General features: G+C 54.0%; 1 protein-coding gene across 1 annotated transcript in view; it reads left to right on the forward strand.

The window, feature by feature from the left end:
• AHRR (aryl hydrocarbon receptor repressor) overlaps positions 1–13,525 on the forward strand; it is a 75,930-nt gene that overhangs the window by 51,213 nt on the left and 11,192 nt on the right. The window contains exons 4-6 of the mRNA XM_070476383.1: positions 1,968–2,057; positions 9,455–9,584; positions 10,417–10,553. Coding sequence (XP_070332484.1) covers positions 1,968–2,057; positions 9,455–9,584; positions 10,417–10,553 — 357 coding nt within the window. The remainder of the gene's footprint in view (positions 1–1,967; positions 2,058–9,454; positions 9,585–10,416; positions 10,554–13,525) is intronic.

Here is a 13,525-nt window from a genome sequence, read left to right on the forward strand (position 1 = left end):
CCTAATAGAAAAATCAGCACATAACATGCACAGGTATTTTACCAAAAAAGAAATACAAGTTACCAATGAATGTGTGAAATGTTTTTCAATCTCATTAATAATCAAATAATGAAAATTATAATGATGGTAAAATAATTTATCACATAAAATTGGCAAAAATTAAAAAAAAGAAAGAAGTACTCAGTGTGGTCAAGAATTAAGAGAAATTAATATTATAATGTATTGCTGATAGCTGCAAACTTCATGGATGTTAATGTAAAGTCTCTAAATGTCTGCATGTTAAAGATTCCAGCTGAGATATCATGAACTTCACCGTCCAGCTGCCTAACTCTCCCTAACCTCCCGCTGTGCCCTGGCCCCAGAAAATCAGGCTGTTCCTGCCTGCCTGCAGGAGGTGATACACAACTGAGTGAGCCATTCCACACTTGGTGTCTGACACTTACCAGGACCCACACTCTCTGGACCGCTGTCTTTCTTATCAGGATGAGGAGGATGCCAGACAGGCAGGCAGACAGCTGGCTGACAGGGTGGGCATTGATCACATGCTCGCGTGCCTGTGGTCCCTCATGCACCCTCACTAGCCATGGCTCTGGGAAGCCTGTGCAGGAGGGGCTGGAGGGCCTGCTTTTCAAAAAAAGGGAAATGTTAAATCGAGCCCAACTCAGTGCTGCTTCGGCTGCTGCTACTGCTAAGTCGTGTCAGTCGTATCTGACTCTGTGCAACCCCATAGACGGCAGCCCACCAGGCTCCCCCGTCCCTAGGATTCTCCAGGCAAGAACACTGGAGTGGGTTGCCATTTCCTTCTCCAATGCATGAAAGTGAAAAGTGAAAGTGAAGTCGCTCAGTAATGTCCGACTCATAGCGACCCCATGGACTGCAGCCTACCAGGCTCCTTAGTCCATGGGATTTGCCAGGCAAGAGTACTGGAGTGGGGTGCCATTGCCTTCTCCGCAATACAGTGCATGCCACAATAATTACAGATATAACAGATTTAACAATCATTAAGATATTGTGAATAACATACATGAGTAAATTTAAAATAAACATGCAATGGATGCATTACTGGAAAAAATTTTAAGATGCCATAACTGATATAAGAAAAAATCCTGAATATACTAACAGTCATAAAATAAACCAACATGGTGCCAAAATTCACCCCCTTTTCACTCACCATCTCCCCAAAATGCACCCAGACTGGAGGATCTTAGAGGTGAGGTGAACCAGATGTTCTAGGAATACGTTTTCCTCATCATAAATAAGTGGGCATAGAAAATGAAAAAAGAAGGAAAGGATGTTTGATGATTAGGTACGCTTGAACACCAAAATGAAGAGAGAAGCTTATAGGTGGATTTCCTTGAATATAGATGAATATTTCCCAAGTGAAATGCATCAGTTCCAAGAACGCATTAGAAATGATGATCCAAAAAGATTTACCCTCCATAGGCAAGAATGATTCACCATCAGAAAATCTGTCAATGTAACTCACTACCTTAATAGACTAAAGAAAATCTATGTGATGATTTCAGTAAGTACAGAAATAGCCCTTGTTGGAGCTCAACATTTTTTCATGATGAAAATTCCTAGAAAAACCAGAACATGGTATAGAAGAGGATGCACGAATGGGAAAATCCACCTTGTGGTGTGAATGTTCCTGTTGTGTTTCAGGTACTGGTGTGTCTCATCTCACCATGGTGATGTTTGTATTTTATAAAACATCGTTTGATAATCATTAGAAAAAGAACCCAAGTCATGAGCCTTATAAATGGTGACCAAGTTCTCAAGTCACGTGCTGGCTCAGGACATTTTGTGAACAGTCATAAAAAAATTAAAAGCAGGCCTTTCTGGAGGTTATGAATTCAGACCACAAAACAGGGAAGAAATGGTTGAAAAGCCAAACAGAACCAATGCTTGATGTTTTTACTGTGAGTGATGTCATGTGAGTGATGTCGGTGTTCTGTTTGTTCTAGTCCCTCCACGGCTTCGCTCTGGTGGTGAGCGCCGAAGGGATGATCTTCTACGCGTCGGCCACGATTGTGGACTACCTGGGCTTCCACCAGGTGAGCACAGCGCCCGTCTGCCGCGGTTCGGTCCCTCCACCTAGGAGGTGTGCATGTGTGCTTAGTCGCTCAGTCATGTCTGACTCTGCGACTCCGTGGACTGCAGCCTGCCGGGCTCCTCTGTCCGGGGAACTCTCCAGGTGACAATACTGGGGTGGGTTGCCATTCCTTTCCAACCCAGGGATCAAACCCGGGTCTCCTGCATTGCAGGTGGATTATTTATCGTCTGAGCCACCAGGGACCTTGAACTTTTAAACTTCAAGGTTTAAAACATTTCTAAAATCAAACTTTTTCTTTTTTTAAATCACTGAGCTTTTGTCAGGTGAGATTTTGCACACCCGGCTTTGTCTGGGGCTCAGGGTCACGGCGAGAGGCATGACGGTGTCTTGGGTGTCCCTAGTCTCAAAGCAGCGGCTTGTGCCGCCTGCAGCCCAACCTCTACGCTCCGCGATGTGAGAGGCTGGTCAGGGCCAGGGCAGGGACCTGTCCTGAGCTGTACTTTGGTGTCTCAAACCCCAGATGCAAGGTACAGTCAGGACGCAGTGTGCTCCAGAACCGCTCTTGCTGGTGTGCAGATAGCTCGCCCGGAATGTTGCCCCGGGTCAGCACAGCCTGGACGGTTCCAGACCTCAGGGCAGAGCGGGATGGATCCAACCATGGATCCAAGGAGGCGGCTCAGTGAGAAGCCCCAGGAAAGGAAGTGGGACCTGGCTTGGCCTCTGGGAGGGAAAAGTCTCATGAGCAATCCCAGCCCAGAGTCACATGCTGCTGGTGAAACCTCCTGGTTCTGCAGCTTGGACGGCTGGGGTCTGAGGACAAGCTGGGCACAAATGTGGCCACTTCCCCCACCAAAAAAAACAGCTGCCCCCTCCCGCTCCCCCAGCCCTCTGCAGGGAGCTCACAGCACAGGGTTATAAACTCCAGGAAGTCACCAACTGCCAGTCCTGGCACCTTCCCTGAGGAATTCAAGATAAAAACAGGTGGATTTGAGAGAGAACAAGACAGAACCTGGAAAAACCCAGAATATAGTGTGTCTATGCTCAGGGCCTCATCCGAGGGCAGAGCGTGCAGCGATTCAAAACCTTGACTGTAGAGAATGACTGGGAGTTTAAAAACACAAGGTGAGCCAGAGAGAGGTGCAGGCACAGCGGGTGGAGGGCAGCGGGGCTGAGTTGGGCCAAGAGCACATTGGAGACCCCCTTGCCGGCAGCGCCATGGTAGCCCTTGGGAGGCGGACAGCCCACCAAGAGGCCCGCCCGCTGGCGTGCTTGCCTAGAGGCTGGAGACCAACCCCGCGGAGCCCGGCACTCTGCGGGCCAGGCAAAACATTCGCAGCACCCGGGTCAGAGCCCAGAGAGGAAGGCGATGGGGCGCCAGACGTGCAGTTAATACCGAAAATATTCCCGACGGGCCAGAAGCCACGGCCGCCCGGGCGTTGGGGGAGAAGCCTGGAGGTCGGGCGGCCTGAGGGCATCCGGCTCCGCCCCTTAGCCGCCGGCCTCCCCAGCGAGCTGCAGGACGGGCCTCCAGGCGCTCGCTCCGCGCCTCTCCACCCGCCCGCGTCCTGCGCAGCCTCCTTCCGCAGTCGCTCCGCGGGGGCCGCGCTGGCGTCTCTCGAGCAGCGCCGCTCTCCCAGGCCCGCCGGGGCGGAGCGAGGCAGTGGGCGCGACGATTCGAGCCCCAGGTAATGACGCCTTCCTCGCGCCCCTGGGCGTCGTGTGCAGCACCCGGATCTAGAAAAATGTGGTCGCGTGTGCCCGCTGAGAATATTTGTTTTTTTTGTCCCAGTCTCTGTCGCCTGAGTTGCTCTGTAAACTCTCTGGATACCCACATCACCTGCCTTTGGCTATGTAATTTGAAGGTCCCATCCCCGGGTTTGGTTTCCGTGGGAAATGCAGGTGCCCTGTAGAGACCTGATTCCAGGTCTGAACTTGCTAATTGGAGCTTTTGTTTTCTTGGAACTCGGTTATTTCCTCTGAAGTGTTAGAAGTTAAAAAAAAAAATAGTTTTGCCTTTTATTATAAGGAAATTGTTTCCAAATGCCATTAAATCAGGCGGTGCCTCTAGTTTATGTAAAACGTTTCATGAACATATTAGACCAGCCCTGTGCTATTATTGTCAGCTTCTTGGGCAAAATGCTTTACAAAAAGTCAGGAACCAGCCGTTTCCTGTGGCAACCTGAGTGCATCGGTTCAGTATCTCCTGTTTCAGTGCTCTTTGAGATGAACAAATAGGCTTTAGATGTATATTTTAGTTGCCCTCCCCTTTGCTGCTACAAGACGTTGTCCATTCTCTCCGAGGTCAGCAGTGGGGGCGTCCCGTCCCCAGGTGAATCAGGCCGGATGTGAGGGCCTGTGGCAGGAAGCAGTTAAGGACCCTCAGGCATGGAGAGCGGATATACATGCTCTCTGAGCAAAAGGCAAAGATGGTCACTAATGGAATGAGCTGTTTGTGAAAACGGCTGTGCTTTTATCCTCAACTCTGCGGAGGGTGGTTCAGAGCCAAGATGGAGACGATCTGACCTGACCAGAGTGGGCTTGTTCTGTGCTCTGTGAACAGCTGACACGCCACTCTCCCCTGCTTCTCACTCCCCCACGATTTATTCTTCTTGACCTCGTTTGTAGGGATCAAACCCTAGACATTAGGAAAGACGAAGGGAGGCCAGGCTAACCGCTACGACCTCGGTATTCTTATCCCAGAAAGCGTCGACATTTAAGTGTGTGTGTGTTAGTCGTTCATTTGTGTCCAACTCTTTGTGACTGACTCCATGCACAGTAACGCGCCAGGCTTCTCTGTCTAACAGCTTCAGAGTCGCCGGATCTGCCATGCTCCCCCCAGCTCTGCTTGTCCTTCTCCAAGGGGATCTCCTCCTGTGTCGGTTAAGCTGCAGACCCACCCCTTGTGTCCCTTTCGTGAATTATCTGACGTGTGTGGAGACAGCAAATGGGGCAGCAGGGTGCCCCTGGGGTTCTGCTGAAACTCACCAGGGAATACGTGGATCACAGTGCCTATTTATTAGTTTACAATGAGAAATATCCAGCTCTCAGACATCAGCACAGTTTTCTTTCCTTTAATCAAAACCATGGAGGGGAAAATGTCATCCATCAAAGAAGGATGGAAAAACACCAAATTCCTAGTAATGAGTCAAGCACATTATACGTAGTACTTCCAATCAGAAAATATAAAGCATTACTTAAAGAAATTAAAGATCCAGAGCACCGAAGATTTGATGCTTTCTAATTGTGGTGCTGGAGAAGACTCTTTTTTTTTCTTTTCTTTTTTTTTTTTTGGAGAAGACTCTTGAGAGTCCCTTGGATAGCAAGGAGATCCAACCAGTCCGTCCTAAAGGAAATAGTCCCAAATATTCATCGGAAGGACAGATGCTGAAGCTGAAGCTCCAATACTTTGGCCACCAGATGCAAAAAGCTGACTCATTGTAAAAGACCCTGATGCTGGGAAAGACTGAGGCAGGACAAGAAGGGGAGGACAGAGGAGGAGATGGTTGAATGGCATCACCGACTCAATGGACATGAGTTTGAGCAAGTTCCAGGAGACAGTGATGGACAGGGAGGCCTGGCGAGTTGCAGTCCAACTCGCAAAGAGTCAGACATGACTTAGCAACTGAACAACAAGAAAATGGAAAGATATGCTGTGAACTGGAGGACTTAATATTATTATCATAAAGGTGACAGATCAAGTTATAGAATAACTGGAGGAAAAAAAAAAAGAATAACTGGTGTCCCTGGTGGCTCAGTGGAAAAGAATCCACCTGCCAATGGAGGAGACACAGGTTCAATCCCTTGGTCAGGAAGATCCCTGAAGAAGGAAATGGCAACCCAGTCCAGTACTCTTCCTTGCGGAATCCCATGGACAGAGGAGCCTGATGGGCTACAGTCCATAGTGTCTCTAAGAGTTGGACCCAACTTAGCGACTAAACAACAACAACAAAGGACAAAGACTGTGTTGCTTTTCTGGGAGGAAACTGGACAAGCTAATTGGAGATGCAGAGATCTGAGTGAATCCAGCACCATGGGGAAGGGCATTGATGATCTCTGGGACATACAGTCCCAGACACAACACTTCATGCCCAGCTCAGTGGCTGAGACCAGTGGGGTCGGTGCAAAGAGGACACATGGCCTCAGGAGATGGGAGGGTCACAGCAGATTTGGGTTCACAATGAAACCGATGTTGCCAGGAGGTAGGCAGGTGCTGGTCTTGTCAGTAAATGGTGCTTCATGGACTGAATCCTCTTGAAAAAAGTGAATCTTGGCACCTACCTCACACCACGCAGAGTCAATGGTAGATGGTGGAAGTTTCTAGAAGTTAACAGGGCAGAGTCAGGAGGTATCTGAGGAACAAGCACACAGAGAGTACAGAAACCCTAAAGCCCTGACCATGAAGAGAGACTGACGGATCCAGCTGTGTCAGACCCATGAGGAGGGCGGCAGGCCCAGCAGTGGGGAAGATGTCTGCCAAGGAGTCCACCCGAGACAGGACTGCCGTCCAGGAGGGCGGAGGAGGTGACACGGCGGCCAGGCGGCCCCATGGAGAGTCGCGAGGAGGACAGCAGCCGGCGGCGCGGCGGACACGTTCATCTGAAAACCAGTGAATCTGTGGGTAGGCGCTCCCTTCATTAGTCCTCGTGACGCGCTGATTAAACGTGGAACAGACACCGTTACACGTGGCTCACAAAGAACGCAGGGCGCCTGGGCTCGCACACGGCCGGGGGAGAGTGCTCGCACGCTCACTCTGGCGGCTGGCGGCTTGCTCCGCTGGGGCTGAGGCCCTCCACCCCGTGGCCTACATTCCAGTCCGGGGTGCGGGCCCAGCAGAACCACCCTGGAAGACACCGCAGCTGCGCCGGTGAGAGGCCCGGACGCAGGGAGGGACGCCCCAGCGGCAGTGTGTCTCACGGCAGAAAGCCACACCACGGAGGGGCTGGACCACTGCTTCAGGCGCCAGGGGCCGCGTCACCACCGAGGGGGGACACAGAGGACACGGGGCTCCACCTGAGAACAGAACCAGCCCGGGGTGCGGGGGCTGTGCCCGGGTCGCCTCCGTGGAGGGTGGGGGGAAGGGTTCTGAGTCCTGACTGGGTGGGGAAGCTGCGTGACTATGACGTGGGCACGTTTCACACTCTGTGTTAGGCCTGCATCACAAAATTGCATGAGGAAAGCTTCATTATGGGACATGCCCTTGTGATGCTAGAGCCTCCAGGTGAGGGGGAGCCTCCAGGTGAGGGGGGCCTCCAGGTGAAGGGGGGTCTCCAGGTGAGGGAGGCCTCCAGGTGAAGGGGGGCCTCCAGGTGAGGGGGGCCTCCAGGTGAGGGGGGCCTCCAGGTGAGGGGGGCCTCCAGGCGGGCACCATCTCTCCTCGGGCTCTTCCTATAACTGTGGTCCTTGAATGTCAAACAGGTAACCGCGGGAAGGTAGAAAATGAGTGTGATTATAACTCGAAGGCTAAACTCTAATCATGTACGCACATTCTCTCCCACAGTCCCAGACACAGTTTTCACAGAAAGAAGCAGACGCTGAGGTCAGAAGTGTTGTAGTCCTTGGTCAGTGTTGTCCAGGCTCTGGCCTGAATGAGGACCACTCATGGTGGACGGGGACACACCAGACCTTCCCTCCTGCTGACGCCTGCAGCACCTTCTGATTCTCATGCACCTAGAGGCCCCCCTTACTTGGCAGCTCCCACCTCACCTGGCAGGTCCCCCCTCACCTGGAGGCCCCCTTCACCTGGATGCTCTCCTCACCTGGAGGCTCCTCTCACCTGGAGGCTCCTCCTCACTTGGCAGCTCCCCCCTCACCTGGAGGCTCTCCTCACCTTGAGGCCCCCTCACATGGAGGCTCTCCTCACCTTGAGGCCCCCCTTACCTGAAGGCTCTCCTCACCTTGAGGCCCCCCTCACCTGGAGGCTCTCCTCACCTTGAGACTCCCCCTCACCTGGAGGCTCCCCCCTCACATTGAGGTTCTCCCTCACCTGGAGGCTCCCCCCTCACCTGGAGGCCCCCCTCACCTGGAGGCTCACCTCACCTGGAGGCTTCTCTCACCTGGAGGCTCCCCCTCACTTGGCAGCTCCCCCCTCACCTGGAGGCTGTCCTCACTTTGAGGCCCTCCCTCACCTGGAGCCCACCCCCACCTGGAGGCTCCCCCTCACCTGGAGGCTTGCCCCTCACCTGGCAGTTCCCCCCTCACTTGGAGACCCCCCTCACCTGGAGCCCACCCCCACCTGGAGGCTCCTCCTCACCTGGAGGCCCCCTTCACCTGGAGGCTCCCCCTCACCTGGAGGCCCCCTTCACCTGGAGGCTCCCCCTCACCTGGAGGCTCCCCCTCACCTGGAGGCTCCCTTCACCTGGAGGCTCTCCCTCACCTGGAGGCCCCCTTCACCTGGAGGCTCCCCCTCACCTGGAGGCTCTCCTCACCTTGAGACTCCCCCTCACCTGGAGGCTCCCCCCTCACCTTGAGGTTCTCCCTCACCTGGAGGCTCCCCCTCACCTGGAGCCCACCCCCACCTGGAGGCTCCCCCTCACCTGGAGGCCCCCCATCCACTCTGAGTGAGGCTGCCTGTCACCCCTGAGAAGTGCCTTGTCTGTGAAGCCCTGACCCTTCAGGAACTTCTCTGTCTAGTTTTTCCAGTTGAGAAACAACGGAAGCTCAGCAATGGGCCAGCTGAAGGGGCGAAGGGGCTTCTGTGGGACTGGGGCCCCAGGTGGGTAATGGGTGATGCCATGCGGTTCAGGTGGGAAGACGTGCACCAGCCTCGTCGTTTGTCGACACTCTGGATGTTTTCTCTGGCAATACCAACAATCGAGTCCGCTGAGGTCTGCCTTCATAGCCCAAGGCAGGGCCTCGGTGCCCCGGACTGCAGGTTCCCAGTGTGGACCTGGGAGGGTGGGGTGGCCTCTCTGCTTAGATCGCAAGCAGGTGGGGGTACCCAGGACCAGAGAGAGGGTTGTGGGTCGGAGGGTCCCTGCAGCATCCTGCCAGGGCAGCGGTCAGGCCTGGAAATGCCAGCCTGGCCCCGTCTCACCGTAAAGGTGTGCTTCCCTAATTAACTTTGTGATCCAAGTGTAACAAAGAGGCTAGAAGGCGACCAGACATAAGTGCACAGCTCGATGAGGTTGGAGTCAGCTTTGAACAGCTTGATCCCAAAGGAAGTTTGGTCTCTGAGCCCCTGATCTGCCCCCAGAGGCACTGCCTGGCCTGGGGGGCACTTTGTGGGCTGGATGCCTGGTGTCCAGGCAGTGTTGGTTGCCTCCTGTGGGGAGGGACTTTCTCTTCATGGGTGTGACTTGCCTTTGACAGATGGATGAGACGTGTTTGTGGTCATTAACCCTGGAATACAGTGCAGACATTCCCTCGGGGTAAGACTAAAATGACTGTCTCATGTTGCAGACGGATGTGATGCACCAGAATATTTATGACTACATCCACGTGGATGACCGCCAGGACTTCTGCCGGCAGCTGCACTGGGCCATGGACCCTCCCCAGGCAGGGTGTGGGCAGCCCCTGCTTTCGGAGACAGGTGAGTCCTGGGGGCCCTGGTCTGACGCAGACTCGGAGGTTCCTGAAACACGTGGATGCCTCCGCAGCAGTTGCCCCTTTCCTCCTCCTCCTGTTGAAGTGGCGTCAACGCCCCTTCCTCCTCGGAGACCTCCTCCTGCACCCCCACCCTTCTCAGGCGGCTTCCCCAGGGGGCTCTCTGGCTCCCAGGGCACCTGTGTCTCCTGCCACGTCCCTGTGCCCTGTAGGGTATGAGGCCCAGAAGCCAGGGACCCTGCCTCTAGTTTTGCAAACTCCTCCTCAGACATCTTCTAGGAAATTCTCTCCACCCACCTGAGATTTACCTGAAACAGTCTCCCAAATGTTGCTGTCTGTTCGGGGACGTTGCCCACTGTGGGCAGGACCCCCAAGGTGTCCCAGATCTGCAGCCCCTGCCCAGTGAACATACCAGGCAGGCGCCCAGGTCCCTGAGATGTCAGAGCAGATGAGAGCTCGGGGGTCAGAGCGAGTGACCTCCCCTGGGGTGCGGTGCAGGGAGATGGGGTCCTGGGTCTACCACACGTTCCCCATGGTGGTCAGGAGTTCCAGGAGTTTCCAGCACGCCTTCACACGGCAGCGTGGGTCACCTTCTACAGGTAGAGAAAACACAGCCCCAGGTGCTGACCAGCTTTACAAGCTCAGAACAAAAGCCTGAGCTGATGGACACTCACGAGGGGTGTGGGGGTGTGCTCAGGGAGGGAGGCCGGTTTGGAGCAGGCCTGTGCGTTACGTGCTGACAGCTGCTGTTGGCGCCACGAACTTGCTGACCAGGGTGTGTTTCTGCTTTCTCCCTGGTCCCCCCTGTCTGTGCCCAGGAGAGGATGCCATCCTGGGGAGGCTGCTCCGGGCCCAGGAGGGGGGCGTGGACCTGCCCACCGAGTACTCGGCCTTCCTGACGCGCTGCTTCATCTGCCGCGTGCGCTGCCTGCTGGACAGCACCTCGGGCTTCCTGGTGAGTGAGAGGGTGGGATGGCACCTGGGGGCTCCTGGTGAGAGAGAGGGTGCAGGATGGCACCTGGGGCCTCCTGGTGAGAGAGAGGGTGGGGACGGCACTTGGGGGCTCCTGGTGAGAGAGAGGGTGGGGATGGCACCTGGGGGCTCCTGGTGAAAGAGAGGGTGCAGGATGGTACCTGGGCCTCCTGGTGAGAGAGAGGGTGCAGGATGGCACCTGGGGGCTCCTGGTGAGAGAGAGGGTGGGGATGGCACCTCAGGCTTCCTGGTGAGAGAGAGGGTGGGGATGGCACCTGGGGGCTCCTGGTGAGAGAGAGGGTGCAGGATGGCACCTGGGGGCTCCTGGTGAGAGAGAGGGTGGGGATGGCACCTCGGGCTTCCTGGTGAGAGAGAGGGTGGGGACGGCACCTGGGGGCTCCTGGTGAGAGAGAGGGTGCAGGATGGCACCTGGGGGCTCCTGGTGAGAGAGAGGGTGCAGGATGGCACCTGGGGGCTCCTGGTGAGAGAGAGGGTGCAGGATGGCACCTGGGGGCTCCTGGTGAAAGAGAGGGTACAGGATGGCACCTGGGCCTCCTGGTGAGAGAGAGGGTGGGGATGGCACCTTGGGCTTCCTGGTGAGAGAGAGGGTGGGGACGGCACTTGGGGGCTCCTGGTGAGAGAGAGGGTGGGGATGGCACCTGGGGGCTCCTGGTGAGAGAGAGGGTGCAGGATGGCACCTGGGGCCTCCTGGTGAGAGAGAGGGTGGGGACGGCACTTGGGGGCTCCTGGTGAGAGAGAGGGTGGGGATGGCACCTGGGGGCTCCTGGTGAAAGAGAGGGTACAGGATGGCACCTGGGCCTCCTGGTGAGAGAGAGGGTGGGGATGGCACCTTGGGCTTCCTGGTGAGAAAGAGGGTGGGGACGGCACCTGGGCCTCCTGGTGAGTGAGTGGGTGCAGGGCCGGTGCTGTGTAAGTCCAGGCCTGGGCCTGGCACGGGGCTCCAAGGTCCATGGGAGCAGTTGGCAAAGCAAGGGCTGGTGTGTGGGTGCCTCGAGGGAGCCTGGCCTTGATGGGGCAGGGCTGAGTCACGGGAGGTTAATGAGAATGAAGTGGGGCATCTGCAGGGGCGACACCCCGCACCCCTGCTCATCCTTTATTCAGGCGATTGGTTGGTTGTCCAGAAGGCCTTTTGTTTTGATCATACTTGGTTTTCAGTTTTGTGGAAAACTAAGATGGTTTTTGCTCCACATGGATGCAGATAGATTTTACCTAACACTGAGGCAGAGGTTGAAACCTAGGTTGAAGTGAAGCCCTGCCTGAAGCACAGAGAGGAAACAAGCAGAAGGACTCGGTGTGGAGGGTCTCGGCGTTTTACCACAAGGCTGGTCGCTGCACGTGCAGGGAAGGGCTCCGCAGTGGGGACGGAGGCCCTGAGCACGGGGGGTGGACAGCTCGGGTCCCGGGCTCACCCCAGCCCCCCCTGCCTGCATTCAGCCTGCTCACACCCAGCGGGTGGGGCTGCCCCCGAGCGCCCTTGCTGAAACCTCAGGACAGGCAGTTGATGTTGGGTTTTTAGCTCAAAGTCAACCACGGTGGGAATGTTCACACCAAAGACACTGCCTGGTGCCGCAGACCAGGGCTTTTCCCCCAGGACTGGAGGTAAGGTGCCCAGCATGGCCGGGCCTGTGCCACACCAAGCTCGTGGCCAGCACACCTAGAGGCTTTCAGGCATTTGTGCACCCCATAAATTCATGCACAGATGGGGAGATGGAAAGACGGATGGGTGGATGGAGGGAGGGACAGATGGAGGGATGGAGGGAGACACTGACTGACAAGTGGCAAGGAGAGTGTGCAGCACTATTCGCCCACTCAGGGCAGGACACCCTGGAGTCATGTGAACTTACTCAGTTATAGATCAACATTCCATCAGAGAGAGAGCTTTCATTTTCTTTATCACACACTCCAGAGTTACCGTCTGGCTTTTTAACTCACACCGTATTCTCACATTCATCCAAGTCTATGCCCCAACCACTAATGCTGGAAAAGCTAAAGTTGAATGGTTCTATGATGACCTACAAGGCCCTCTAGAACTAACACCAAAAAAAGACGTCCTTTTCATCATAGGGGACTGGAATGCAAAAATAGAAAGTCAAGAGATACCTGGAGTAATAGGTAAGTTTAGCCTTGGAGTATAAAATGAAGCAGGACAAAGGCTAACAGAGTTTTGCTAAGAGAATGCACTGGTCATAGCAAACATCTCCTTCCAACAACACAAGAAATGACTCTACACATGGACATCACCAGATGGTCAATACCGAAATCAGATTGATTATATTCTTTGCAGCCAAAGATGGAGAAGCTCTATACAGTCAACAAAAACAAGACCGGGAGCTGACTGTGGCTTAGATCATGAATTCCTTCTTGCCAAATTCAGGCTTAAATTGAAGAAAGTAGGGAAACCACTAGACCATTCAGGTATGACTTAAATCAAATCCCTTATGATTATACATTGGAAGTGACAAATAGATTACAGGGATTAGCTCTGATAGGCAGAGTGCCTGAAGAACTATGGGCGTAGGTTCATGACATTGTACAGGAAGCAGTGATCAAGACCATCCCCAAAAAAAGAAATGCAAAAAGGCAAAATGGTTATCTGAGGAGGCCTTACAAATAGCTGAGAAAAAAAGAGAAGCAAAACACAAAGGAGAAAATGAAATATATACCCATCTGAATGCAGAGTTCCAAAGAATAGCAAGGAGAGATAAGAAAGCCTTCCTCAGTGTTCAATGTAAAGAAATAGAAGAAAACAATAAAATGGGAAAGACTAGAGATCTCTTCTAAAAGAAAATCAGAGATACCAAGGGAACACTTCATGCAAAGATGGGCACAATAAAGGACAGAAATGATATGGACCTAACAGAAGCAGAAGATATTAAGAAGAGGTGGTAAGAATACACAGAAGAACTATACAAAAAAGAACTTCATGGCCAAGAT

The sequence above is a fragment of the Odocoileus virginianus genome, chromosome 14 (genome assembly GCF_023699985.2).
Source record: "Odocoileus virginianus isolate 20LAN1187 ecotype Illinois chromosome 14, Ovbor_1.2, whole genome shotgun sequence".
Lineage (NCBI taxonomy): Eukaryota > Metazoa > Chordata > Mammalia > Artiodactyla > Cervidae > Odocoileus > Odocoileus virginianus.